Here is a 25,646-nt window from a genome sequence, read left to right as displayed (position 1 = left end):
AGGAGCGATATGATCGATCCGAGCTACCGTGACGACCAACGTGGTGGCCGCCCACTTGGCGTTGGTCCTGCGCTGACTTATTGAGTTCCAGTGCATGTGCGCTAGCTCTTCATCTAGCGCCCATCTGCCGTTTGCACTGTAGGTGTTGATCCAGTCGTCGAGCATACGAGGATTTTTATATTTGCGATACATTGGCGATATAGTGTGTGTTTTTCGCTTTGACACTATATTTTTAAGAAGTATCCTTTGATGGTCTCCTTAGTCGACGTCGTCTGCGAAAAGATCTCACTCGAAATTTTAGCGATCTCGCGAATTTGCGATCGCTGGGCATTCTTTTATGCGTGCTCCTTCCAGCACTGGTCACACGCACATCTGAACCAGATATCGTTATCGTAAGACACCGTTATCTGGGCTCCAGCGTCGACTGTACTGATCATACGGCACAGCACCTTAACCTGTGCCCTGTTTTGCATTTCCACGAATTCTACGTTGGGGCGGCACGAGTGTTGGAAGAATCTCGCGTTAGAGCCAGCAGTGAGCGCCTCGATGTACACAAAGTTTCCACGCCTGGTCTTTTCGTTCAGCAACATAGCGTAGCCGCTGTTCTGCTTCATCGCTTCCTCGAGTTGTCCTTCGCGCATAGCCTCATACTCCTGCAATTTGCCACAGTACTCCGCTACGATCTCTCCGGTCCATAACTTCTGCGTCGTGTACACACCCAGGCCTAGGCGCCGAGTATTGTAGATCCTTAGACCTGGGTGAGTACGCGGAGCGTTGCTGCACAGCGCGTCGAGACGGCAGATGTCCGGCGTGCAGTAGAAAGCGGTGTCCGCGTTCCTACAACAATGCGCAGAACAGTCTCCGACGCATAGGCACGGGTCGACGTCTCCAGCGTCCACGAAGTAAAGCCCCTCCGGCACAATATTCTCCGAAACCTCCGTTACGTAGTCTGGAAACGGAACAGGCTCCATGACACCTGTCTCAGCGTTATTGGGGTCAGGTTGAGAGGGCGGGATGTACCCTGGTTTCTTTTTGCGCACGTTTATCAACTTCGCTCTCATGCCCGGTATTCGCAACAAGTCCTTCATCGTCTTCGCCTTCAAGTTGTGCGCATGATAGATGTTGGTGCCGTTGCGCGTTGGAGCACGTCTATTCTGGTAGCGTTTCTTTCTTGATTTACTGACATGGTAGTCAACCTTGCCCACCTTGCGTCTATGATATTGTGTCTCGCGCTGTGCGAGCGTGGAGACCGCCAAAATCTCATGTAGAGCGGTCAGCTGCGATGGAGTGGGCTGACTAGATTGTTCCAGTTGCTCAGGCTGGTCTGGCTGGTCTGGAGGATCTGGGTCGTTGTCTTCTGCCTTTTCCTCGGATTCCAGGTATACATCCTTCTCATCCACCTCAGCCCCACCATCTTCGACTTGTTTGACGCCGGAATTGAGACTGCTAGCCTTCTTCTTGTAAGAACTGCTTGTCTTCATAGACACGAAGGCCAGGGTGTTCAACCTGAGCAAGTCCCCCGAAGCACCGGCTTCATCACTAACAATCTCCACGTCCTGCCCGGATGAAGTGTCTAAACGGTAGGAATCATGAGGGCAGTTTATTTTGCGCGATCCCGCGCTTCCATCATGTCCAGGTGGGTTGGTTCCATGTATGAGAGCTCGGGCGGGGGATATTTGACGGTTCAAGCGACTGCTGGATGATTTTCTGGTCTTCACACAGACGGACCCCTTCGCCATCTTCCTGGCAATCTTCGTGCCTGTTCTTTGCAGGATTTCCTCCGATGGATGACCTTGCGCTGGAGTGGCACGAGCCTTGGGCGGCGCGGCAGGAATCTGTAAATGACAAGGGGGAGTACTGGGCCGCTTCCCGAGCGCGGTCTTCTTGGATTTAGTCTTGGCCTTGATTTTGTTGGTTGGTGTGGGAACTGGTGCCCTTTCCTCGTATGCATATTCTTCCTCGTACTCATGGGCGTCTGTGAAGCCGTGATCGACGACCGTAGCAGCCGTGATTGGGGCGCTGGACGTCATGGAAGGCACCTGGTCGTCATCATCAGATCCATCAGATCTCGGCGTCGTTATTGACGTCGTTATTGACGCGACCTCGGCTTCAGTCGCGGGGTCGGTATCACTGGCGCCAGTAAAGGCACCCGTAAAAGCAGCGGTAATGATGTTCTGAACTGACTCAGCGAATCGTGTGCGGTCGGACGGAGCCCGCAACTCGCCCGATACAAGCTGGTAGGTGCGTAGCTTGCGCCAGTGGCACTTCACTTCCTCGCCTGCCCGATTTAACACCTTCTTTATCATCATGGTTGGCAGGATCATCTCATCTGTCGACACGTAGATCGGGGTGTACGCCTCGCCGGGTGAATCATCGACGTGCGTCACAATAGCAGTCCTGTAGCCACGGGGATCACCGGCGACATACATCTGGGTGTGGTAGGCGATCGTGTCACCATCGTACAGCTTCATAGGCGGAAGTTGCGCGGCGGACAGCCGACCATGGCTGCGGTGGCCGGACTCTTGAGGGCGTCTTCCAGGAACCAAGAATTGCAGCTCTGACAAGACACACAAAATTGAGTCACATTCAGGTAACATACATCAACCGAACAACAATGCGTCTGCACCACTGCCAGTGGCTCTGGTCTGGCCCAGGGCCACCGGGCAGAAAGTCCCGGTCTGCTGTCCCGCCCATGTCTTTTTGTGTTGGGATCTTGTTGTGTTGGTCAAATTGGTTCGTGTGAAAATAAGGTTATCTCAATATTTTTGCTCTCTCCGGAAATATCAAAGCAAATTTGGAATTGAACACCAAACAATTGTATGCATAACTTGTTCCGACCTAGAAGTGATTTTCCATGATGCTCTTGTAACCAGCGCCTCGGAATAAGGCATTTGTATTTATGAGGAACAATTTGTGCAATAAATTATCTGGTGAAGCTCATACTGGTGCCACAATGAATAATTACTTGCTCCTCCACCCCAAATAAATAATATCATTATGGGGATATATTTAACAAAATATTGAAGAGCCCAAAACACTACTCGTCTGTACTACTAGTTGCGTTGTCGGAGCAGCTTTAAATGATACACCACATCCTTCTCTTCCCGTGTTAGTCGCTGAATTTTGACACAGAGAGCTAGAATTCGCTACGTAGTTCATCTGGCCATTCCTTTTCTAATCTACTTATTAATAGCCTTATAATTTGCGGTATTGCGATAATTAACATTCAAATCTCTCACTCCTCCATCAAGAAAAGAAAAGTTAGTGGTACGCCACCATAAATTATGTCGTTTCTCTATTCCAATAACGTTGTAAATCGAGCACCTCAGACGAAATAAATAATTTATTGCTAATTTCGGATATTGTGTTAATGACAGTGCTAATTTCGGTGGCTCTGCTTGTACCGGCAGTGACAGTCTGTAACGAATCCGACGCCCACCAGATCGGGATGGGGTTGACTAAGTTACATGGAGAACTTACTCAATGTTGCCTGGCTGAGGCTTTACTACACGTTCTGGAACGGGCTGCTACGTGCCAAGTGGATAGATACATTTTGATCTCCGTCGGGGATACAACGATCGCTGAGCAAGGAGCTGTGCTGTCGAAGTTGGTGAATGGCTTTTTGCGTCAAAATGAGGGCCTTATATCCAACAACTTAATTGGTGATGACTACTACACGCACGCGGACAATGTAGACGAACTAAAACTCCCACTCGACCAAATAGCAAGTCGAATATTGGTCGTGGCGTATGCACCATGCAAGGACGAAATTGCAGTGCAGCTGGTGGAAGAGATGACATCGAAACTGCGGCACTCCTCAAAGAGAAGTATCCTTTTGACACTGTGCAATCCTGTTGGGTTGTTGGGGTTAAAGCCAGATAATCGAGCAATAGCGGACCTCAGAATGTATCATCTCAGTCGTATTGGTAAAGTGGAGTCAGATAGCGACTGGGAAACGAATTTAAAGTTTATTGGACAGCCATTAGATTTTCTGCAAGATCAATGCGGATGGCATTTCGTTATGGAGTGTGTTCGCTGGATTTCGGGGCCAGTTGAGGGTACAACCGCACTCAATGGGACTTGTGGAGCTGCGATGTTCTCGACAATTAACCAGTTGCCATTCCAGCTATTGTTACTGATATTTCGATGGAGTCACTTTCATCCAGAGCTTGTCCGAGCCGGTGCCAAGAAGCTCTGGAAACAGACACAGCTCATCCCACAAGCGCGAGTACGACACGAGATTGCTGCATTACAGAGACGCGAAGAACAGATTTGGAGAGGCTTGTATCAATCTGCAGAACAAATGGAGGAAACTACAGTGTTTACGAAACAGGAGCCAACCCTATCTCCGTTGTGTCTTAAATCGTCATCTCCTCAGGAATTATCACGAAAATTCGCTCGACTGTCCGAGTGTTGTCTATGGGATTCACAAAAGCAATTTTACAAGGATCAAGGCATCCGTGCGTGGAGTTCCGGTAAAATTCCTTTCGGTGTGTCCAGTAGTTCGTTCCTTGCTTCATCATATGCTCGCATTGTGGTCGACTTCTTATTGAGTAATGCTGACTATGTCAAGCCTTCAATTCGAAAGAAAAACTCTCCGAATTGCTTTGTGTGGGAGGCTGCAAGTGGTTCGTGCAAGTTCCTACACTCATTCATGCTACACTTCACTGAACTTGTGGATTCGAGCGATGAGTTTAAAAAACGAGGTTTGGTGCCATTAGTTGTCGCGACAGATTTGAGTGAGCAAGTACTGAACTCGCGGCGTCAGATGTCGTGCTTTCGTCAGTTTATTGAGCGCGGACAGTTGGATTTTGCGCTTTTTGACACATACGAATTCATTCACGGAAATCCTCAAGTTTCTGGGAAGCGAAAAACACTCGAACTTGTGCATTCACAACGTCAGTGGAATGTCGGAAGCGATGGCCCAGTAGCATTGATGGGTAATTACTTCTTGGACTCTCTGCGCGCTGACATTTTCACTGTGGCCGTCCAGCTGGGTAATGAAGCTGATCTCAATGTGAACAGACAAAGGAAGCGTATAATTGTACAAGAAGCGCTACTTGATAAGGACACGTCAAGCATTGTCAACATGAACGTCATTCTCCGTCCAGTTGTAGATCCAAGGGTACAATCCGTTTACGAAGATGAGCGGTTAAACACAGTTCTAGTGGAAATAGTGGACCAATTCCACTCTCGGACCGGTACTTCTTCTACTTTAGAACCAGTTTCATCAACTGGATTGATTCTATTCCCTGTCGAAGCGTTCGAGTTCTTGTTAACGCTCTTCGATAATGATGGCGAAGCAGACGCATTTCCGATTGTTATTCTGGCTGGAGATGCGAGGTTTTCTTTCCGAGATGCTATCTCGAGTGCATTCATTACTACCAGTACAGTCGAAACTTCGACGGGAGCGACTGAACCAGTGGGTCTAGAATTGCCGCAGTTATCTCCTCATCCAGACTGCTTCTGTCTTCCTGTTGACTTTGAGATCTTCGAGCTGTTCTTTAACCATCTCAATTGCAAGAATGTTGGCATTTCAGCTAGCTCACAATTAGTCTCCGCTCCAGCTAGTGATACGTTCGACGTGTTTTTCGCGACCGTAGGTAAAGACACTACAAAATCCGAGACCCTGCACGCTAGTTTCAAGCATCAGTTCGCGCGCTTCACACCTGGGGATTGCGATTTATTGTGGGGCATGATGAGCTTTGACGACGGTGCACGCTGCTTTTCTATGGATGCTCTCCTTGCTCTGCTGGCGCAAACTGGCTGGGATTTCGACTTGTTTTCCGTGTTACATTGGGAACTGCTGAACCGGTGGAAGAAGCAAACTCAGAGTGAGGCGGCACAATATCGTCATATACTGATTGAAGCAGGTGTCATGTCTTGGAGAACGTTTTATCACATGGAGCACCAGAGCGAGACGGATGGCACCACGCGAGTCATTCGTCTACAACTGGCACGTTGGTTCTACGGTAAGATCTACATGCTCGAGCGTTCCAGGGATCAATTAACACTCATTTGTACCTTTGGTGTCCGACAGAACTGGAAGCGTACGATAACGTGCTGGACATACTGAAGCCCCGGAGCAACGATCCTCATAAATCGAGCAGCGATGTGGACGATGTGGACGTCTTTTATCTTCTTGGGGTAAGTGCTAGTAATAATAGTGCTGTGTCTTCTTCTTTGTTGTTCTAACTTTTGATATCTTTGCAGCTGACAAACTTGCGGAAGGACGAGTATTGGACTGCACTATCCTACTTTCGATGTTGTGTGCGTTTAGCTCCAACCAAAATGAAGTTTCAACGCCAAGTAGCGAACACATTGCTAGCTCTGCAAACATTAAAGACTTCGTCAAACAGCTCCAACGAGGCAACATGAACACGTAACAATAATTATTTAGCGAGTAGACCGAGTAAGTTTGTACATGTAATGTCTATCAATTGTTTTTAGGTAGTTAGCATTTTTTTCGTACAAGGTTTTTCAATGAACATCAACACACTGCGGGTCTGCAGCTCAGCATCTACAGTACACTGCTTCACACATTATCCCTCGAGCTTCACCTTCGCGTGATACTCCTGTACAACTTTGGCGCAGGCTTTGGCCTCGTTAACAACGACAATCAGTTGGTTGCCCCTCTCTGTGCGATCAGCAGAGTCAGGTGTAGCCTCAATTTGGTCCTACAAGTATCAAAGACAGTGTTAGATCTCCAGTACACATCTACCACTCCAGTAGCTCATACTTTGAAGTGGAAGACGAGCGAGTTGTCCAGGTCTTCCCGTTCCTCAAGCTTCGTCAGTGACGTCAATGGTCGCCACTCTTCAACTAGCGCATAGCCCTTGGGTGTCGACGCCTTCACAACGAGCACAACAAGAGCTGAACTCGTGACCACCAGCTCCCGATCACCTAAATTGCTCAGTTGTCGATGGGTTTTTTCGTCCTGTTGTTGAAATTTAGTTGCGTGATAGAAGTGGAAGTCCTTGTCTGTATTATTCGACGACGATTTCCAGCTTGCCAAGTTGACATATCGCGATGGAGACTCGCTTTTCCTATCATCTTCGAGCTGTTGAGTCTCGTCTTCTTTACTGAGTGACGTCTCATCAGATTGCTGGTTGGAGGAATTCGAGCGGCGTCTCAGTCGTGAAGCAACAGCAACAGCTTTATCCAGAATCGTGCTTCCAGTACGCATTGGAGCACTCTGCGGCCCTAGTGCCGTCGATTGCGGCTTCTTCCCATTACTGCTTGTAGGTCGTCGCGTTATTGATGTCTTATCGTCTTCATCACTAGAGTTATTTGCCGATACTTTACCAGTCGGGAGTGTGCGACAGCTCTCGCTTGACTCACTGTACGGGCTCCATTTGTTGTCTTCGGCACCACTGCGAATACGGAACACATACGGTGTGTTCGGCTGTAAACCCGATACGGAGTACTTTAGAGTATCCGCTTCGATGTCCGGCTTTACTGTCCACCACATGGCAGCCAAACGATCCTTCACATACTGGATCTGGTACTTGGTTACACCTACATCGTTTACTGGATCCCACGTAACCACAACTTCAGAGCTGGATGCAGCAAACACCTGCAGAATACGCGGTGCGACGAGCGCATGTGAAGACGACGGTACGCTGCTACCTCCACTGCTGCTAGCTGCAGTGGAGACCATGGAACTGATCGATCCAGCGCTATTGGAGTTGGCATTGTCGCCTGGGGAGATTCCACTTGAATTGAGGAAGGACTGCACCATAGACTTAGCTTGCTCTTGTAATGAAGGCCCAGTCTCTTCAGTAGCAGATTCAGGCAGTCGTTCAAGGACTACTTCACCGTCGGGGGTGTTTTCAAAGGCCCATACCCCGTCAGCGTCATCATCTGCTTCTCTTTGACCATTCCGAAGCAACATCACTTCACCATCTGCTCCTTCGTACTCTCGATCTTGATCGGCACTATCGTCAGTGTTTCCAAACGCAAGTCGGACGAAGATCTGGTTGGTACCTGGACACACTAGTCTCTCCGTTCCCCTGATCACAACCCCTTTCTCCAATACAATATCCAGCTTCTCGGCGTTAAAATCCGGACGACGACGCGCTTGTAATGCGAGTAGAACGCGGTAGAAAAACCTTCCTCGCTCGACGTATTCAGGACAAACACCGGGTAGGAAAACCGCGGTAGTCACGTCTTCATGGCCCACAGACGTCGGTGTAACAGCTCCTGATTCGGATTTTTTTTCTGCATTCAATGTCTTCATAGAGCCGCTCGATAAACTGTACGGTCCCCATTGTTGCCCGTCTCCACAACGCACGCGAAATACTAGAGACTCACCGGGCTCCAGACCGACCATCGTCCCGTTCGTGTGGTCCGTGATACCGGTAGAATCCACCTCGGCTGTCGTTCCTTCTTGTTTCATCGCAACTGGAAACCAGGGATTAAACTCGTCACCTGATTGCTTGGCAAACTGGAGTTGATAGCGAGCTACGTCAGGAGACGCGACTGAGGCAGGGAGTTTGTCCCACGTGATACAGATCGAGTGCCTTGTCGCGCTTACAAGTGTAGGAGCCAGTGGAGGGATATCAGACACAGTAGCAGCCTTATCCTTCTGCGAACTTGCAGGAGTAAGAAAACGTAACACCACTGGTCGAGTTGCTTCGATGACACGCTCGATTACAGTGAGGAACGGGACATCTTCCAGACTCTCTCCATTAACCGCAACGAGTAAATCTCCAGTGTTGATGAGTCCAGTGGCGGACGCTTGGCTATCTGGCACCACGCTATCCACCACAGCTTGGAAGATCTTTGATGCACGAGACTTCTGGAACAAGATCCCGATCGGACCAGGCTGCAGCTCAACCTCTGTGATTTTCCCAGCATTCTTCTCCAGTGTATCGCTTGTCTTCACACGCACTTCGACCCATCCATCGTCGCTTGTAGAGTGGCTTTCTTCGACATCATTTACCTCAGCGGTACTGCTGTTCGATAGCCCTATCGAGCTCGACGTGGACGACACTGCATCTCTCGCTGCTGCCTTCAACAGCATCAAGCGCTGCGACAACGTCGACACCGCTGAACTCGTCTTTCTTTTAATGTCCTTCATTTCCTTCGGCGTACTGTTAGGAGCTGATGAAGTAGACGTAGATTCACTCACAGTGATGGTCGTTGAAAGTCCACTGCTTTCAGATACTTCAGAGCGCGCCGCAGTATCAACTTCCATCGTAAAATCATCTTGGGAAGGAGCACGTGAACGATTCAATCCAATCTTTGCGAACAGGTTGAAACCTCCAGTACTAGTCTCAACTGGTACCGGTATATGTTCAGTAACCGGTATTGGCATCGGTGAGGACACGAGAAGCTGCTCCTGCGCGAACGTGTCCATGGTTTTAATACTCTTCTCCAGTTCGTCAAATCCTCCGTCCAGATGGCTTACATACTTGAATCCTTTTTGCAGGAACATCAGTACCAGTCGAGTCACCGATTCGTGTTCCGCGTGTACCTTAGACGCTCCATTACTGCCGATCTCGCTAGCTAGCGCGCCAGGTTCTCCTGGACTCTGCTTTCTTGCTAGTGTTGCGGGTCCAGTTGGAGGCGACGACATGATTTCCTCTACTTGAACTTCAATGGGCTTCTGGCTCTGCTCTAGTGCAGATTTATCGTTAGAAATGACTCTGGCCAGACGCACAATAGTGTTCAGTGCCGCGTTATTCGACGAGGATCTCGGTAGAACAGGAGGCGACACGACAGAGGGGCCAACGAAGCAAAAGTGGCAGCCTTTCATGTGTGAGAAGCCCTTCATGAGTCCATCTAGAGCATCTGGTCTTCCCATAATACTCGGATCAATGTGGTGCGAGAGACTTAAATGCGACTTGTGGTACTCCTCTGCAGGTCGACAATCCAATACGATAAACTTCAACGCCGTCACTTCATCCGCATCGTTCCCAGAGGAATATAACAACGGAGCTTCAGTGGCAGGTGACAGCAACGGGTTCAACGAATCCTGGAGGCTTGTATCTTCTTCTTGCATGGCTGAGGGCACTGGAATCCGTTTCTCCTTCGCTTTGGTCGCTAATCGGTCCATCAAGTTGCGTACTAGTTCCTCTGGATACACTTGCAGACTGGAGCACGCGTAAAGTTGATCTAGAAACGGCACCATGGCATCTGTGAAGCCCCCATAACATACTGAGTACAAATCTCGCTTATACGACTTTGGTGTCAACTCGGAGAACGCCAATGCATCGGCACAAACCTGTTCCAGTTCATCACGCGACGAGAAAGTCAGAGAACTCAGAACTTGTGGTAGCATGGCAATATCCGCGTCAAAAATCTTCTCCCGGTTCGCTGCGACCAGTGCGTAAGCCACAAAATGCAGTAAATACGGGTCTTCTTCCAATAAGAAAAAATCCCAGAGATAAAACACAAATTCGGGCGGTAAGGAGCGCGCAAACAGCGTCATAAACCACGGCGTCACATAAAGTTCCGGAGTCATGTCATGCTGGTCCAGATAGTGACACAATTCTGGGTCGTGGTACAGCATTAAGAGTCTGTATAACTGGAAGGAACACTGCAGTGATCGGAACTCTTTATCCACGAACACATGGGGCAGAAACCTGTCGATAAGCGCGTAAAAGCACTGGAACACGACTCCTTCGGCCAATGGGACTCTCTTTTGAGCCCCATCTCGCTGCTCAGTAAGCAGTAAGAAGGGGGCGAGCACCTCGTTCATTCCCTGTTTGTATTGGATGCTGCGGCACTTGCAGTAGTACGTGAGCAGCTTGACCACGAGCTCCACAGTCTCTGGTTGTTTGAAACGAGGCTCGTTGCCTCTGGTTCTGGCTGCATCGGCGGCGATAACTCGCTGGTTGTCCAGGTCTTCCTCTACCTGTAAGATACTCTGGTCCAGACTCAGTCGCTCGGTACGAGCCACGCCCAGAAGCTCCTGCCACACTTGAGATCGCAAGTTAGAGGGTACACCACCGAGCGAGCGACACGTTACACCAATTACAAAGTGGTCGGGTCTTCTCTTCTGCATTTCGCGCTCTAATTGGAGGATTAGAAGGCTGCGTGTAGTCTGTTTAGGGGCAATAGAGTCGGGAAGAGAGTCGGGAGAAACTTTAGAGAGGGATTGCGGCGCTTGTACGAGGTTGTTTGGTGCGGGAACAGCGGCGTTGGATGTCGCTGTGTCTTGTGTGGAGGTGGATGGTGTTGGGGGTGATGGAGACGCATCGTCTTCGCTAGGATCCTCCATGTCGGCGCACGCCTCGTCGACTGCGCTCTTTCCGCGGACTGACCTTTACGATCGAAAGTCTGATCCGGCGGTTACGATCTGATGCAGAGGGTACAGAACTGCACAAGAGAATATTATGATCTTTACATCAATTTGGGTGGATTACTCAGCAAACCAATATTTTTATTATTTCATACGCTTTGTTACAAAACGAAATTGGCATCCTAAGAACTGTCCGAAATGACTGGCATTGCAGGTCTTCTTTTTGTTGCTATGTTTGCCACTGTAGACTAAATAAATTCAATTTAAACCTGTAGATCGGATAACGAATTCTCTCGATATCGAGCGAATACAGTATGTCCACTGAGTGGAGGCAGTACGGTTTCAACTCGGAAGGAGCATACAGTTTTAGCCCACAAGAAGTTCTCGTTTCTAAAAGGCTCTCCTTACTGTCACCAAGTTTTTCGTTAAAGAATGGACAAAACGGAGGATCATATGGTGGGGGTCGCTACCGGTATTGATGCGGTATTTAGAGAAAAATGTTTAAAATTGCGTGGTACACTCAATGCAGATCTCTTGCTATTAGCGTATACATGTACTGCACCACAGCACCAGCCTTGGAAGCACTGGTATTGTTGTCATCTTCTCGTAATAAACTCTCTCCTTACACTCAACATATATTCACGCATTATTGGTGGAAGTCTGCGTCTGCCATTACGCGATCAAATACGTAGGAAAAATGCTTGAAACGCATGTACATCAGCTCGTCGGGGTGCAGTTTGTTGCCGCGAGGGACAGGAATGCTCTGGTCGGGTGGAGTAACTCGAGCGATAGACATGTACTGTTCGAACCAGAGAACAACCAATTCTCCGCAGCTATAACCGTCTTCTTGTAGCCAGCCTGGGAAGATTTTAACTTCCATCATACTAGCCATAATGGGTCCAAATCGACTTTCGAATATGTCCTCCACCTTGCTTAGAAAATCCTCTCTGTGAAAAGGGTCATATGTCCATACTGTTTGCCGCTCCATGTCAAAGTTGATACCACACCAGTGGGGAAACGACACGTTAATATAAATCGGGCAGCACACGATCCGATTCGCTTGCATTTGGCTGAAGATGCGTTCGCTAGTGTCGATAAATTCACTCCTTCTTTCCACGTCTGCCATTTGGAGGTAAATAGGGTCGACAACAGTCACTATCTTAGGTTGACACCACGACAACATTGTCGTTCCTCCGCAACACGTTGTGACGCCAGATACACACATGTATCACTCAACCAGCTCTCATCTCCAAATCTAGCAAGCTCCGTAAAAGGAATGTCGTGCCCACCAGTATGATAGACGGTGTCAACACCCATGTGCGGTATCGTCTTCAGAATCTGTTGCCGTTTCTTGGATTGCGCGTCGCCTTCACTTGGTATGTTTTCCACAAACTTCATTAGCTTTCGGGCCTTGAGAAGTTTTCTCGATACCTCGTGCCACAACCTCATGCGCTCGATATCCAGAATGGAGAAGGTCCCCACATCCAATATCGACCCTCCAAGCTCTGTAGCTGTAGGATTCTTGCCACTAAGTATTTGTTCTCGAATTAAAACTGAAGAGACGGTATCTGTTAGCATCACGAAATTAAAATTAGTTAGTAAATGGTGAATATATAACCAAGTATTCATTTTTTGTGATAATATCACCAAACATCGGTAATCTTAACACTAAAAATTGAACTATAGGTAGACTTCATCGGTCTCGCACCTGTTGCAATTAGTTCCATGCGTAGCATCAATGCATAGAGCCTCTGGAAACTTCCTCGCCATCCTCCTCATGTGCGCGGTCTGGAAGGTGATACAGCTTGTGAGACTTGTTGCAGGATCGCGAAAAATTCTCACTGCGTTCCCCGGTCCCTCTCCAAAGTCCTGCAACAACTGGGACACTCGAACATTGTCATCTGATGAAGTGTACGTCTCGCAACGCATCTCAGCGATCATGTCCTCCACATCCTTCTGTTGAAGCGGCTTGCCAGACACTTCTTTCAGGTAGTGCAAGCTTTTTTTGCGTTTCGAACCACCTACAAAGTTTTTAAGAGTTAGAACATACCTCAGTACAAAAAATATCAGTAAAGTATGTTTCTTTTATCTTGCCACATTGTCTTGGCAACACGCTGGTGATTCGATTTTGCGTGTCTCCGCATAGCAGGTATACTCTTCGGGGCCCACGCTGTGATTATGAGTCGACTGGTGCTTCGAGATTCGAACAGTGTAGACTCCTTTGTCACAGTTCAGCACGGCATTCAATCGTGTCTTGCAACCAATTCCACGGACAGTATGGTTTGTGCGGTCACCTCTGCCCCGCGGCTTGGAATCCCACCCATGTGTACAGATAAACGTTCTTGCATAATACTTGAGAGTTCGTCGTACAAATCCGGTTCTTTTCCAATACGAGCAGCACGCTTTTGAGTTTCACGATTCCGGTCACGCACAGAATTACTCGTCCTGAGCCGGTATATTTAAAAAGTCTCTTTTTGGTAGCTACAGAATGCATTTTAGTTAAAAAAAAAAAAAGTGTGGTAAAAAATATTATAAGCTAATATCTTACCGGTCAAACACCTTTCCAAACTCTTCCCACGATGCAAACTCTCCCTCGAAGGTAATTAATGCAATCTCAAGTGACGTTCTAGCCCCAGCAACTGCGTTGGCGGTCGTTTCGGGCGGCACAGGAGAAGACGTGGACGACATGGCAGCTGAAAGACACGTGTATGGTCGGGGTTCTGTAGTGTGGAACCAGCAGCACGATAGACCGGGGCGGGGACTGGGGAGGCGTGAGCGCGTAGTGTAGTCCAGCGAGACAGCGGGGCGACGCTAACTGCTACCCGAAGCCTGCTTTGCGGGAGCGCCAGAAGAATGAGCGGCGCTGGACGCTCGGCTGTTCCAAGAAATTGATTTTTGAAATACCGAAGTACTGACAATACCGCGGATAGGGTAGTGATCGGTATTTGCACTTTTTGTGGACAAAAACTTGGTGATCCTAGCCACTTCCTTTCTAAAATCCGCCGCTGTGATTATTATCCAATCAGGTTCAGTAATAGCATTTCGACTTCCAATCGCTAGATGAGATGACTCTACAGCAACATGGTACCAGCGGCGATGTCGACCGTGAAACACCTTCAGACGAACGGCGGCGAACCCTCATTACCGAATTTGCAGCGCTCCACAACAAGAATTCGCGTGGTTTTTTATTTTTGCGGAAGTCGATTTTTGCCGTTCGACTACTGAAACCTAGCACCTACGATGGAAGACGTTCTTGGTGAACTGCATCCTCGAATGGAGATTCGGTTCGAGCGTTTATCCGTCTCAGCCGACATTATCGTGAAAGATGAAACGCAGCTCAAGGCGGAGCTCCCAACGCTTTCGAATGTAATCAAGACCGAAGTGATGCGCATGACTGCATCGAAACGCGTTGTCACGAAACAAATATTGCGAAGCATGAGTGGAGTGTTGAGGCCTGGGACGATGACTCTTGTTCTTGGACAACCTGGGTCTGGCAAGTCGGCGCTCATGAAGATTTTGAGTGGGCGCTTTCCAGTGAAGAGTAACATTACGGTGGAAGGGCAAGTGACGTACAATGATTCACCTCAACTTGAACTCCGCGCGAAGCTGCCACAGTTCGTGTCGTACGTGGATCAGCGCGACAGACACTACCCGACGCTGACGGTTAAGGAGACGCTTCAGTTTGCATACGAGTGTAGTGGTGAAGAGCTATCCAAACGAGATATGGCTGGTATACTCGATACCTCTCGGGCTATTCAGCAACTTGGTCTTGAGAATTGTCAAAACACGGTGTTGGGCGATACAATGCTGCGTGGTGTATCGGGTGGTGAACGGAAGCGTGTGACAACAGGCGAGATGACATTTGGTAGCAAACCAGTGCTCATGATGGACGAGATCAGCACGGGGTTAGACAGCGCTGCAACTTTTGACATCGTCTCATCACAACAAAAGCTGGCTAAATCCTTCGGCAAGACGGTGGTGATTTCGTTGCTCCAACCATCTCCCGAGGTGTTTGAGTTGTTCGACGATGTGCTTTTGCTGAATGATGGGTATGTGCTGTATCATGGTCCTCGATCGCAAGTGATGAATTATTTCGAGGGCCTAGGCTTCAAGCGTCCTCCAAGTCGTGATGTGGCAGATTTCCTGATGGATTTGGGAACAGTCAAACAGCATCAGTACGAGGTGGAGGTAGCTCCGAGGAAACCAAGCGAATTTGCGGGTCATTTTGAACGCTCTTTTATTTACGCGCACATGCTGGATACATTGCGTGCTCCTTTGAACTCTTCACTCTTGGAAGGTAGCAAAGAGTATATCGCAACAATTCCGGAATTTAACCAAGGTTTCTGGAGCAATACCTCGACACTTATAAAGCGCCAGCTAAAGGTGTTTTCTCGTGATCGAACGCTGATCAGCAGTCGAGTCTTCATGTCATTTTTGCTGGGTCTACTCAATGCGAGTTCGTTTTTCCAGTTCGATGAAGTGGACGCACAGCTTGTCATGGGAATCGCATACGTGGTCGTCGGCTTTGTAATGATCGGCCAATCCGCTCAAGTGCCAGCGTTTGTGGCTATCCGAGATGTGTTTAAGAAACAGCGCCGAGCCAACTTCTTCCGTACATCGGCGTTTGTATTGGCAACTTCGACAAGTCAAATCCCTTTAGCAGTGATCGAAACATTGATTTTTGGCTCCATCATGTACTGGATGTGCGGTTTTGTCTCGACAGTTCAAGGCTTTGTGGTCTTCGAGCTTGTTTTATTCCTCTCCAGTATGGTATTCGGTGCGTGGTTCTTCTTCTTAGCAGTAGTGTGCCCTGATTTGAACGTGGCCAACGCAATCGCGATGCTGTCAGACTTGTTATTCACAATCTACTCGGGCTTTGCGATAACCAAAGGAGAAATTCCTTCCTATTTGCTCTGGATCTACTGGATCAGCCCGTTAACATGGGGGATTCGAGCGGTGGCTGTGAATCAGTACACAAATTCTTCGTTTGACGTGTGCATTTACCGAGACGTGGACTACTGTGAAAAATACGACATGACAATGGGGGCGTACTCGTTGAGTTCATTTGACGTACAGACCGAGAGATACTGGTTATGGTTGGGTATATTCGTGTTGATAGCGATCTACGTAGTCTTCATGATCATGACGTGGATTGTCCTGGAATACTATTGCTACGAGAACGCACCCAACGCGACGTTAGAAGCGGAGAACAAAGTCACAGTGGATAATCTTGTGCAAACAAAACAAGGCTATAATCTCATAGAAACACCGAGGAGCGCAGACGTACGAGTTGAGGTTGATGAATCAGCGAAACGACCACAGTTAATTCCAGTGACTCTGGCGTTCAAGGATTTGTGGTATTCAGTTCCAGGCCCGGAAAATGCCAAGGCCAGTATCAATCTGCTGAAAGGTATTAGCGGATTCGCTTTGCCTGGTACCATCACGGCACTTATGGGATCGTCGGGTGCTGGTAAGACTACGCTAATGGACGTCATTGCTGGAAGAAAAACCGGTGGTACGATTCGTGGAGAGGTTTTACTTAACGGATACCCTGCCACAGAACTTGCAATCCGTCGAGCAACAGGGTATTGCGAGCAGGTGGATATTCACTCGGACGCGTCGACATTCCGGGAAGCACTGACGTTTAGTGCATTCCTTCGTCAGGATGCCGCAGTATCTGACATCGAGAAGTACAACACGGTCAATGAATGTCTCGATCTGCTGGACTTGCACTCGATCGCGGACCAGATAATTCGCAACAGCTCAGCAGAACAGATGAAGCGACTTACTATCGGTGTGGAGCTAGCTGCACAGCCCAGCGTCTTGTTTCTCGATGAACCGACAAGTGGTTTAGATGCTCGTTCTGCCAAGCTCATTATGGATGGTGTACGCAAAGTCGCAGACACAGGACGCACCGTCATTTGCACCATCCACCAGCCATCCGCAGAAGTCTTTTGTGTGTTTGACAGACTGTTGTTGCTTAAACGCGGTGGCGAGACGGTGTTTTTTGGAGATTTGGGCGAGAACGCTTCGACTCTGATCGATTATTTTGAAACGATCGATGGTGTGCCGAAGCTGGCAAAGGACTATAACCCTGCTACGTGGATGTTGGAGGTGATCGGCGCTGGAGTGGGTAAATGCGATGATAAGTTCGATTTTGTGTCCTGCTTCAAGAACAGCGAGCACTTCTATCTGCTTCAAGACTACTTTAGCGTCTCGAAATCGTCACTCCAGCCCCTAACATTCACGAGAAAACGTGCTGCTAGTAACGTGACTCAAGCAAAATTCCTGCTCAACCGCTTCTTCGATCTGTACTGGCAGACTCCATCGTACAACTTGACGCGGTTCATCGTTTCGATTATCATCGGTGTAGCCTTTGGAATAACGTTCATTGACGCAGAGTATTCCTCATACCAGGGCATCAATTCTGGCTTGGGTACAGCTTACATGACGACGTCCTTCATCACGTACATCACGTTCAACGCGGTTCTACCGATCACCTATCGAGAGAGAGCTTCATATTACCGTGAACGATCTTCCGAGATGTACAATGCGTTTTGGTATTTCATGGGATCAACGATCGTGGAGATTCCGTATTGTTTCGGGGCAAGTTTTATCTTCTTGGTAATTTACTTTCCTCTAGTCCGCTTTTCGGGAGTTGTGGAGTTCTTCTCGTACTGGCTCAACCTGTCGATGCTGGTGCTAGTACAAGCATATTTTGGACAGTTACTAGCGTATTCTCTCCCTAGTATCGAGGTGGCATCGGTCTTCACGGTCTTAATTGGATCCATCTGCACTTTGTTCACGGGTTTCAACCCCCCGGCCAGCTCAATTCCTCAAGGTTACCAATGGTTACACCACTTTGTCCCGCACAAACGCACCTTTGCCAGTCTATCGGCTATTGTCTTCAGTGACTGCGCGAAAATTGGCTGTCAAGAGATATCAAACGCACCACCAAGCTTAGCAGCAGGAACCACTGTGAGAGAGTACTTGGACGGGGTATTTGAGGTGAAGCACAGCGATATCTGGTGCAACTTCGCTGTCGTGGTTGTCTGGGCTGTTGGTCTTCGACTTCTAGCTCTTGTAGCTCTCCGTTATATAAACTACCACAAGCGCTAGGCCTTACTTGAGAAACTCCCGACCAAAACAAATAGCAGAACTACTACGTGTACCGCGAAGTATTACGCGGAGTATTTTCAGTGTCAAGACATCGTGCTGACTCCGCTAAGTGTCGGCAGGACGGCTACACGCCGACAGGGTTGTTGGTATTAGTGTGGTAAGCGGTATAAGCCTGCAGACGATTTACAGGAACTGGAATGCCAACATACTTGCGACATAATTCGGCTTAAACTTCATGTGCGCCCATTCCCTGAATAAAGCGTTTTGCATGTTTTCAGCGAGTTTCTTCAAATGGGGAGCGTCCGTAAGTGATTGGAAGAGAATTGCAAACTGTCAATCTACCTCGGCCTTCGTCAGAAAACGAAATATTTGCTCGTCGGAGAATCCATTCGCCTTTGTTGCATCCTTGTACTGCAAGGTGTACCTTAGCCCGGAGTGGTTTCCGCAACCTTAAGCCATGGGAGGGGGTGAATCCTAAAATCTTGGTAACGCCGAAGCTATGCCTGCGGTTTAAGCGGTATATTCGGAGCACCCGGCTTTTAAGTCTAGAACTAAGCATGGTCGCATTTAGACCCTTTTTAGGGCTCTTCCGCCGTTCTCTGTGTTTTCAGCGGTGAGGCTTTGGCAATAGATGTCCTACCAGCAGCTCCATTTTTGAATATTTGAAGGTACATGACACCCGTCCTCGGAGAAGGGTAAGTGTCGAGGTTCAGTGATTCTGGGTTGCGTTAATTTGACTAAGGTTGCTTTTGGGTCGCTTTAAGGTGTAAGGTTGTTGTAATTCATGTTGTAGTTGCGTATTTAAGATTGCTGTAACGCCATTCACCTTAGCCACTGGATCAACTTGTTTCGTCGAAGCGGGCTGGGCCGCGGGCCAAATGCAAAATCTTGAAAACTTCATCAGGGGGCTCTCTGGACTTGAGCCACACGGTACTCATCTGGTCGTCGAGAGCGAAAACAGGAGGTCTTGCATGTTATCGGCATGATCCTACATGCCCGGAGTGTTACGAAGCGAATGGATCAATGCTATCATGTTTTCGTCTGGCATTGTCTGTTGAAATAAGCCGAGCATGCTGAAATCTGGAAATTTATTCTTAGCCCGATAAGCTTCACGTACTCCAGCCACTGACGAATGATGGGCGTCTCATCCAGCTTCTTGCCCGCTTCTCTAAGACTTAAAATGAATCGTAAAGGTCCACGGGGTGAGTGTTTTCCGCAAGGCTTTCGAGATCCACTCCCCCGATAGAGACTTCTGCACACTTGTAGCGATTTTCTTTAAGCCGGGAGTGGTCTTGGCAGTTTCGAGAAGTGTAGTCACCTCTTGTGCGCTGTGTGTCTTGAGCAACAAATGGTAGATCTGCAAATCCGAAAACGCTCGGTCACCTTTCTTCGCTCTGAGGGCCTTCACGAACATAAACCATTCGAGAAGAATGCTTTGGTCCGGCTTCGTTGTACCCTCAAGAGACATGGTTGTATAAAGTTTTGAAGGATGCACCGAAAAACGTAACAACTCTTTGACGGTCGGACTCTTCGATCTGGACGGAGTAAAGTTTGTCATCAGGTCGTCGAGTATCAATAGTCTGGGGACAGTAACTTTCTCCTCATTGCTATCCCCACCGGATACTGCTGCGTCACTGGACTGTAGGAGCCTCTTTGAGGCAGTCGCGATCGTACTCTTGAAGAGAGAGTTGGAAAATTAACAGTCGTGCAGGGAGCTGGTATCTCAAAGTGGAAGCTTGATCAAGGGACTCGTGCGCTAAGACTCCAGTCATAAAGGTAATAATTGTCAGCAGCACAACAATACTCGGACAAACCATAGTTGGTATTGACTACTTGTAACCGAATCGTCAAGTGCTGAATGCATCGGTGTGCCTTCCCTGCAGTTCTTCCACAGTACCAGATTCGACGAATAAAACGCAACGATGTAGAATGTAACCTCCAAGTCAAATCGTAAAACGGTAATTCTCCTGAACTTGTATGCGTCACTCTATTGATTTGTGTCAAGACTTCTGCGTTTTGTTCTGCTTCTGACGCATTCAAGTTCATGTATCCAAAAATGCTTCTATACAAACTGCTATATATTAGGGGGCAATCAACAGTTGTTACGAATTTGTCTGCGTCTGGCGCAGAAACTACTCAACAGACTTCGTTAACCTCACCAAAAGCATTAATGAACAACAGCGTCGTGAAAGGCAAGATCTAACGAAGATAATATCCTTGTAAGCGCATACCAGGTTTGTACACACTGAAACTAATAAGTTGAAGAAAATACTGGCTAATTATTAATTTTACGACGATTTTCACGAATTTCTTGCAGTACACTGGACCATTTGAGCTGTTGTTTGCGGCGCTGTTGATTCTTTGCAGTAACGTCGCTAATAGGAAGTTCTGGCAGCACGGTTACTAGCATGGCGCGTGCTTGTTCCACGGTCGGCCGTTCATACCAATAAGAATTGGCCATGGCTCTTGTTTGCACTTCCATCATCATACATCGATAATGAGAAAGCCGCTTGCGCTTTTTGCTGTCAGAAAAATCGTGCCATTGTAAAAACCAAAATGGACCATATTGCCCGGACGGATCTCCACAACACCAGTGCTCCCAGGCACATTCTAGTGACATATTCGAAATTACGAAATTGGATGGTATGCGAGTCAATCGGGATCCAGCCACCCCTAATCTTGTTACCGCGGGAACTGCGGTGCTTCCTTCAGTTTCTGTGATTATTTCAGCTTCCGGGAGATTATCATGCTGTAATTGAAAATTAAATCGAGCTGAATGAACCAAATCCACAAGTCCACACCTATTAAGAGCTAGGGAAATGTTAGTGTCCAAAGCTTGAGATGAAAAAGTGTCAAATTGGAGAGGCATCTCACTTTTCATCAGTGATAAAACTGCAGGGGCCACGCCATTAACGGAAACAGTTAATGTTTTCCGCTGTTCTGTTTGACGTTCAATAGCCACTAACGAGTAAAACGTGAGGTGGGACACCAGTTGGCCTCAGACGGTCCGTGGAAATTGTTGATCTGCAAAGTACCCGATCCTTTAGCTGGTTTACGAGACCCACATTTCCAAGAAGTGCATTGCGTCGTAGGAGATAATTACTATTTAGAGTCCTTATCAAAAAGTCGTGATGATACACTAAAGAAGCTAAGAGACAACTTCCAGTACGAATTTATCGAGAAGGGAGATTTGAAAAGCAAAGATCGATAGCTCTGCGGATGAAATCGTCTATATCCGCAAAAAAAAAAATGATAAAACCGCAAAACCTGGTTCTTCAAACGACAATCCTGATACATATCGCCCGACAACCATATCACCAGCGGACTCGTAGCGAATGTAGGTGTCTTGGACACCCGGAAAGGTCCACCCTGCTCTAATGCATATTGCTGCGGCGGATGGACCGCCATTAGAGCAAGAAGACACATACGTTGCAGATCCCTTTCGGATAGATTGGGTACCAGTATATGCAGGCGATAAACCTTCTGTATCCAGTAAATTCGACAACGTGGGCTCCGTCAAGAGTCTCTTTAATATTTTAGAAAACCGGTCGTACTGGTTTCCACCTGGAAACAACTTCGAGTCATCCAAGCCGCAAACGGCGGCGTAAATACCTAGTGAGAGAATAGGACATATCTCCGGATTAAACGGATTGACGTATATGTGTCGGGCGTCTCGAGGACGTGTTCCATCCTGGTCATTTTTCATGTGTCCAAACCGAACGGCTAAAGCATCTCCTTCCCAACTCAAATGTCCAGCGTGAATGGATGCTGTGTTACCAGCCCTACACATTAGATTTCAGGTAATAACCAAAACAAATGCGCAAAAACGAATTCGTCACTTTCGTGCTCCATCATTGACACACTCAACGAACGAAGCATAGAAAAAGGTAGAGGATCTTTTCCTTCAGTCAGTTTTTCACCAGAATCATGGTTCCGTTTAGCTGTCTCCCTCTTTAAACCCTTAAAAAACAACGTCACATCTGCTGCAAAGTCCACATCCATTGAGCGCCCGTACCCACGATACAAATGAAACAGCGCTGATCGGAACGAGTTGTACACCGATATACCAGGTTTTCCTCCATTTCGACTCTTTAAAGACAGCAAGAGCCCCTCAAAATCAGTAGCTCGATGTTGTTTGAACTGAATTAATGGGACCTTTGCGTTTTCACGGATAAAGCGAAGTACTCCGTTAACTTTTAGTGACAAGTAGCCTGTTCCATCGTCTTCGAAGGCATCATCCCGCAGTGCACTTAGCAGCTCTCCACTCAAGACATCGCGTTTATTGGTGTACAGCCACGCTATATAGCGGCTCATGCCACGCAAGTACATCGTGGCCGTCTTACTGCCAATAATATTGCTCTTCACAGCTTCGATCTGAGCGTCAAGATCCTCCCCACCTAAACCATGCTCGTCGAAATCCTCTTTCGCCTCCTCGTCAAGCACCATTTCTCCTCCTGCCAAGGCGGTGTCACTGCGACCCGAGGTGACCTTTTGTCTTCTTGAAGCTAAATTGAATGGGTGTGTACATGTACCATAATAGATACTACCGCATTCACTCGTATAAGTACGAACAGAAGAAACGCATAAAAATTCTTGCTACATATAAATAATCAAAAATATTGTAACGTAGACAAATTCGACCAGCGCCATCCATCTCATTTACCCGCGCATCTTGTATTCGGATATTGATGCGAGCTAAAGCTCAATGCACCAATGAAGAGCGACGCGAGGTAAGAGATTCGACTCTTAATAAGTTACCTACAATTATTTGTTTATTTATTATATATATCCCTATTCTTTATAGGCTGTGTTGGAAGTCCGGGCTGCTGGTGAAGCCACCGAGGCGTTGGCCGACATATACGGCGTCCACCGCGTGACGTTGTGGCGCTGGGTTCGTGCAGAGGACCGGATAAAGGACGCTCAAGGCCCTAGCCGCAAGAAAAAGAAGATAAGCAAGGTGAAGAGGGACGTGAAATTACGGTTTTCTGGACTAGAATCTCGGTATGTTCTTTATATTTTTGCTGTATTTAACCATTGGAAGTTGCTGAGTAATACTAACTATTTTGTAGTCTTCTAGAATGGTTTACAGACATGCGGAAGAACAGGTCAATGTGTGAGTGATATCATTTATTATTGATGTGGAAAAAATGTTCTAAATGTAGCAATTTTGAATAGGTGTAACAAGTCAGTGTCTTCTACTCATGGCTGTCCGCTTCGAATTTACTATCTTACGGGAGGTCATTAAAGGCTTCTGTAGCTGCTATTACGAGGTTTCGGCTTCGTAATCGCCTATCAGTGCGGGTTATTACCCACCGAGGCACCAAAAAGCGCACGGAATTACAGGTATTACATGTTTGTCATACAATTCACATATTTATTATTTAAATTTAAACTTTGATTTGATTTTAGGGTGTGGCAGATCGTTTTTCAAGAACTATCCAGTACAATCTAGAGATGGTCAATTTGCTATCTGCTATCAAGGGTGCGAAAAAACACGTATCAGTATTTAATATGGATCAGACGTCAATTTACATTGACATGGGACCCAAGAGTACGATTGAGTTTGTTGGTGCTAAAAAGGTTGATGCGATTCAAGGTAATTTGCTGTACTTGGTTCTTTGATTTTACAATCCAACGTTTGTTTTTTGTTGAAATCCAGGAATGTCGGAGAATTCCTTCCGAGCTTCTGCTTTTTGTGTGCCTCGGCTACGGGGCAAAAGCTGCTCCATTGTAACGGGGTACGAACCCAAGTGTACCCAAGTTACATGAAGAGTGACCAGTCACTCTTGTAATACCTGGTACGGGGCTCTAGGAGCCAATGATTGCATATCTACATTGCTTTACTATAGGTGACTTATAGTTTGTATTAGAAAACCAAGCTAAGCTTACCTATAAATAAAATCAGTCTTGATCGTACCCTTAATTGAGTACTTCGTCTCCTTAGACCAGGGACACTTGAACGATCGTTTACTTAGAGTTTGTTTACTCTTGGAAGCCTACTTCCTCAGCGCAAGGTGCTGTGTGACCCCGTCACATCCATGGTCCAGTTCATCTAGAGCTCATGGTGAACGGAACTATCGCACAAAAGCCATACTCACAGACCAGAAAAAAGCGTATTACGACGAGGAGCACATGCTTGAGTGGATAGATGAGGTTTGAGTTGTACATTTTTTATTTTTAAACTTGTTTTTAAATTTTTCTTTCTTTGCTTTGCTTTTTTTATTAAATAGGTTTGGAACACGAGTGTCTGTGGACCTCGGCTACTGCTATTAGACTCGCTAAAGACCCACACAATGGCCTCTGTGCACAATACACTTGGAAACGAACGCTGTACTGCGGCAGAGTTCATTTCTCCTGGGATTACTGGTTTAGCCCAGCCCATGGCTGTTTCAGTGATGAGAGAATTCAAGAGTTTATGCAGAAACTACTACGTGAACTGCCATGCTGTCAACGACTTTGCTCAAGGCGCCCCTGCTCGACGTGCATTAATTAAAGAAATTACTTTGCATTTTCAAAAGAGACGACAAAGGACATGTCACTGGGCCGAGGTAGGGTAGCGCTTGTCACTTGACAGAGGTAGGGTAGCGTTGGTCACTTGACAGAGGTAGTTTAGAGTCACTTGGTTGACGATGGTACGAAGTGACGCTTGTGATGCAAATTGAGAAGCGAGATTGATCGGACTATGTTATCTGCTGTCCCACTCATACTATGGTGTCGCCTATCCTGGTAGTCTCCACTTGCTTGTTCTCATGAATCAGATTCTGGGTCATCCTTTTCAGCCAATATGCTAACTATGATTAACTATACTTTACTAAGCTTAGCATGAAATATCCATTGTTTTTCTTGTATAGCATACTGGAACTTAATTGAAGTGAGATCCAACGATATCGAATCGAAACGATGCTGTTTTGGCTAGTAAACTGCTGGCCAGTTCTGATGCAACCAGTAAATATTACTGGTCGATTCTGATTCAACCGGTAGGAATTATCGGTCAATTCTGATATAAATTTACTGACGGGAGCACGTCACCGTCACGCCCAGAGACACTGCAGAGGCCCGCTACAGGCTCCAGGAGCGCGTGCCGTTGTGCACTGGCGCCGCGCAATGAGTGCAGCCTTCTGTGCGGCATTTATCTCCTACAAGTGTGCTGCACGACGCGCCTTGACTCCGGGCTGAAGACGGGTGCGGAGCGGCGCAGAGCTACCCGCGCCTCCCACCATTTCCTCTCCGGACATGGTCGGGGCGATGGCTCTTGTTTGCACTTCCATCATCATACATC

The 25,646-nt window shown here is 47.5% G+C and overlaps 10 protein-coding genes across 10 annotated transcripts; 3 read left to right on the top strand and 7 right to left on the bottom strand.

The window, feature by feature from the left end:
* Positions 1–335: 335 nt before the first annotated feature.
* Positions 336–2,471, bottom strand: PPTG_01039 (hypothetical protein; the record flags this gene model as incomplete). Its single annotated transcript, XM_008892639.1, has 1 exon — positions 336–2,471. The coding sequence occupies one exon, from the start codon at positions 2,469–2,471 to the stop codon at positions 336–338; it is 2,136 nt and encodes a 711-aa protein (XP_008890887.1).
* Positions 2,472–3,392: 921 nt separating this feature from the next.
* Positions 3,393–6,453, top strand: PPTG_01038 (hypothetical protein). Its single transcript, XM_008892638.1, has 3 exons — positions 3,393–5,972; positions 6,041–6,147; positions 6,214–6,453. The coding sequence occupies exons 1-3, from the start codon at positions 3,449–3,451 to the stop codon at positions 6,376–6,378; spliced, it is 2,796 nt and encodes a 931-aa protein (XP_008890886.1). The 5' UTR covers positions 3,393–3,448; the 3' UTR covers positions 6,379–6,453.
* Positions 6,378–11,297, bottom strand: PPTG_01037 (hypothetical protein). The gene is made up of 2 exons (XM_008892637.1): positions 6,740–11,297; positions 6,378–6,677 (listed from the first exon to the last, which is right to left on the bottom strand). The coding sequence occupies exons 1-2, from the start codon at positions 11,225–11,227 to the stop codon at positions 6,543–6,545; spliced, it is 4,623 nt and encodes a 1,540-aa protein (XP_008890885.1). The 5' UTR covers positions 11,228–11,297; the 3' UTR covers positions 6,378–6,542.
* A 597-nt stretch (positions 11,298–11,894) lies between these two features.
* On the bottom strand, positions 11,895–12,374 carry PPTG_01036 (hypothetical protein; the record flags this gene model as incomplete). Its single annotated transcript, XM_008892636.1, has 1 exon — positions 11,895–12,374. One exon carries the CDS (start codon positions 12,372–12,374, stop codon positions 11,895–11,897), a length of 480 nt encoding a protein of 159 aa, XP_008890884.1.
* Positions 12,375–12,928: 554 nt separating this feature from the next.
* On the bottom strand, positions 12,929–13,572 carry PPTG_01035 (hypothetical protein; the record flags this gene model as incomplete). Its single annotated transcript, XM_008892635.1, has 2 exons — positions 12,929–13,269; positions 13,569–13,572. 2 exons carry the CDS (start codon positions 13,570–13,572, stop codon positions 12,929–12,931), a joined length of 345 nt encoding a protein of 114 aa, XP_008890883.1.
* Positions 13,573–14,395: 823 nt separating this feature from the next.
* On the top strand, positions 14,396–18,620 carry PPTG_01034 (hypothetical protein). The gene has a single exon (XM_008892634.1). It carries the CDS (start codon positions 14,489–14,491, stop codon positions 18,365–18,367), a length of 3,879 nt encoding a protein of 1,292 aa, XP_008890882.1. The 5' UTR covers positions 14,396–14,488; the 3' UTR covers positions 18,368–18,620.
* An 819-nt stretch (positions 18,621–19,439) lies between these two features.
* Positions 19,440–19,835, bottom strand: PPTG_01033 (hypothetical protein; the record flags this gene model as incomplete). The annotated part of the gene is made up of 1 exon (XM_008892633.1): positions 19,440–19,835. The coding sequence occupies one exon, from the start codon at positions 19,833–19,835 to the stop codon at positions 19,536–19,538; it is 300 nt and encodes a 99-aa protein (XP_008890881.1). The 3' UTR covers positions 19,440–19,535.
* Positions 19,836–22,111: 2,276 nt separating this feature from the next.
* On the bottom strand, positions 22,112–22,863 carry PPTG_01032 (hypothetical protein; the record flags this gene model as incomplete). The annotated part of the gene is made up of 2 exons (XM_008892632.1): positions 22,207–22,863; positions 22,112–22,149 (listed from the first exon to the last, which is right to left on the bottom strand). Exons 1-2 carry the CDS (start codon positions 22,811–22,813, stop codon positions 22,112–22,114), a joined length of 645 nt encoding a protein of 214 aa, XP_008890880.1. The 5' UTR covers positions 22,814–22,863.
* A 192-nt stretch (positions 22,864–23,055) lies between these two features.
* PPTG_20827 (hypothetical protein) lies at positions 23,056–23,484 on the top strand (the record flags this gene model as incomplete). Its single annotated transcript, XM_008893026.1, has 3 exons — positions 23,056–23,097; positions 23,172–23,368; positions 23,445–23,484. 3 exons carry the CDS (start codon positions 23,056–23,058, stop codon positions 23,482–23,484), a joined length of 279 nt encoding a protein of 92 aa, XP_008891274.1.
* A 2,019-nt stretch (positions 23,485–25,503) lies between these two features.
* On the bottom strand, positions 25,504–25,602 carry PPTG_20826 (hypothetical protein; the record flags this gene model as incomplete). Its single annotated transcript, XM_008893025.1, has 1 exon — positions 25,504–25,602. One exon carries the CDS (start codon positions 25,600–25,602, stop codon positions 25,504–25,506), a length of 99 nt encoding a protein of 32 aa, XP_008891273.1.
* Between the last annotated feature and the right edge of the window lie 44 nt (positions 25,603–25,646).

This window comes from Phytophthora parasitica (assembly GCF_000247585.1).
Source record: "Phytophthora parasitica INRA-310 unplaced genomic scaffold supercont2.1, whole genome shotgun sequence".
Classification (NCBI taxonomy): domain Eukaryota; phylum Oomycota; class Peronosporomycetes; order Peronosporales; family Peronosporaceae; genus Phytophthora; species Phytophthora nicotianae.
This window is presented reverse-complemented; position numbering and strand designations above follow the sequence as displayed.

What these genes read in the sequence shown, in the direction of transcription:
- PPTG_01038 (XM_008892638.1), top strand. Translation starts at nt 3,449, where the DNA reads ATGGGGTTGACTAAGTTACATGGAGAACTTACTCAATGTTGCCTGGCT. An exon ending in ACTGGCACGTTGGTTCTACG is followed by an intron (nt 5,973 to 6,040) that starts GTAAGATCTACA and finishes GGTGTCCGACAG; the next exon opens with AACTGGAAGCGTACGATAAC. An exon ending in ACGTCTTTTATCTTCTTGGG is followed by an intron (nt 6,148 to 6,213) that starts GTAAGTGCTAGT and finishes ATATCTTTGCAG; the next exon opens with CTGACAAACTTGCGGAAGGA.
- PPTG_01037 (XM_008892637.1), bottom strand. Translation starts at nt 11,227, where the DNA reads ATGGAGGATCCTAGCGAAGACGATGCGTCTCCATCACCCCCAACACCA. An exon ending in CGCTCGTCTTCCACTTCAAA is followed by an intron (nt 6,678 to 6,739) that starts GTATGAGCTACT and finishes TGATACTTGTAG; the next exon opens with GACCAAATTGAGGCTACACC.
- PPTG_01034 (XM_008892634.1), top strand. Translation starts at nt 14,489, where the DNA reads ATGGAAGACGTTCTTGGTGAACTGCATCCTCGAATGGAGATTCGGTTC.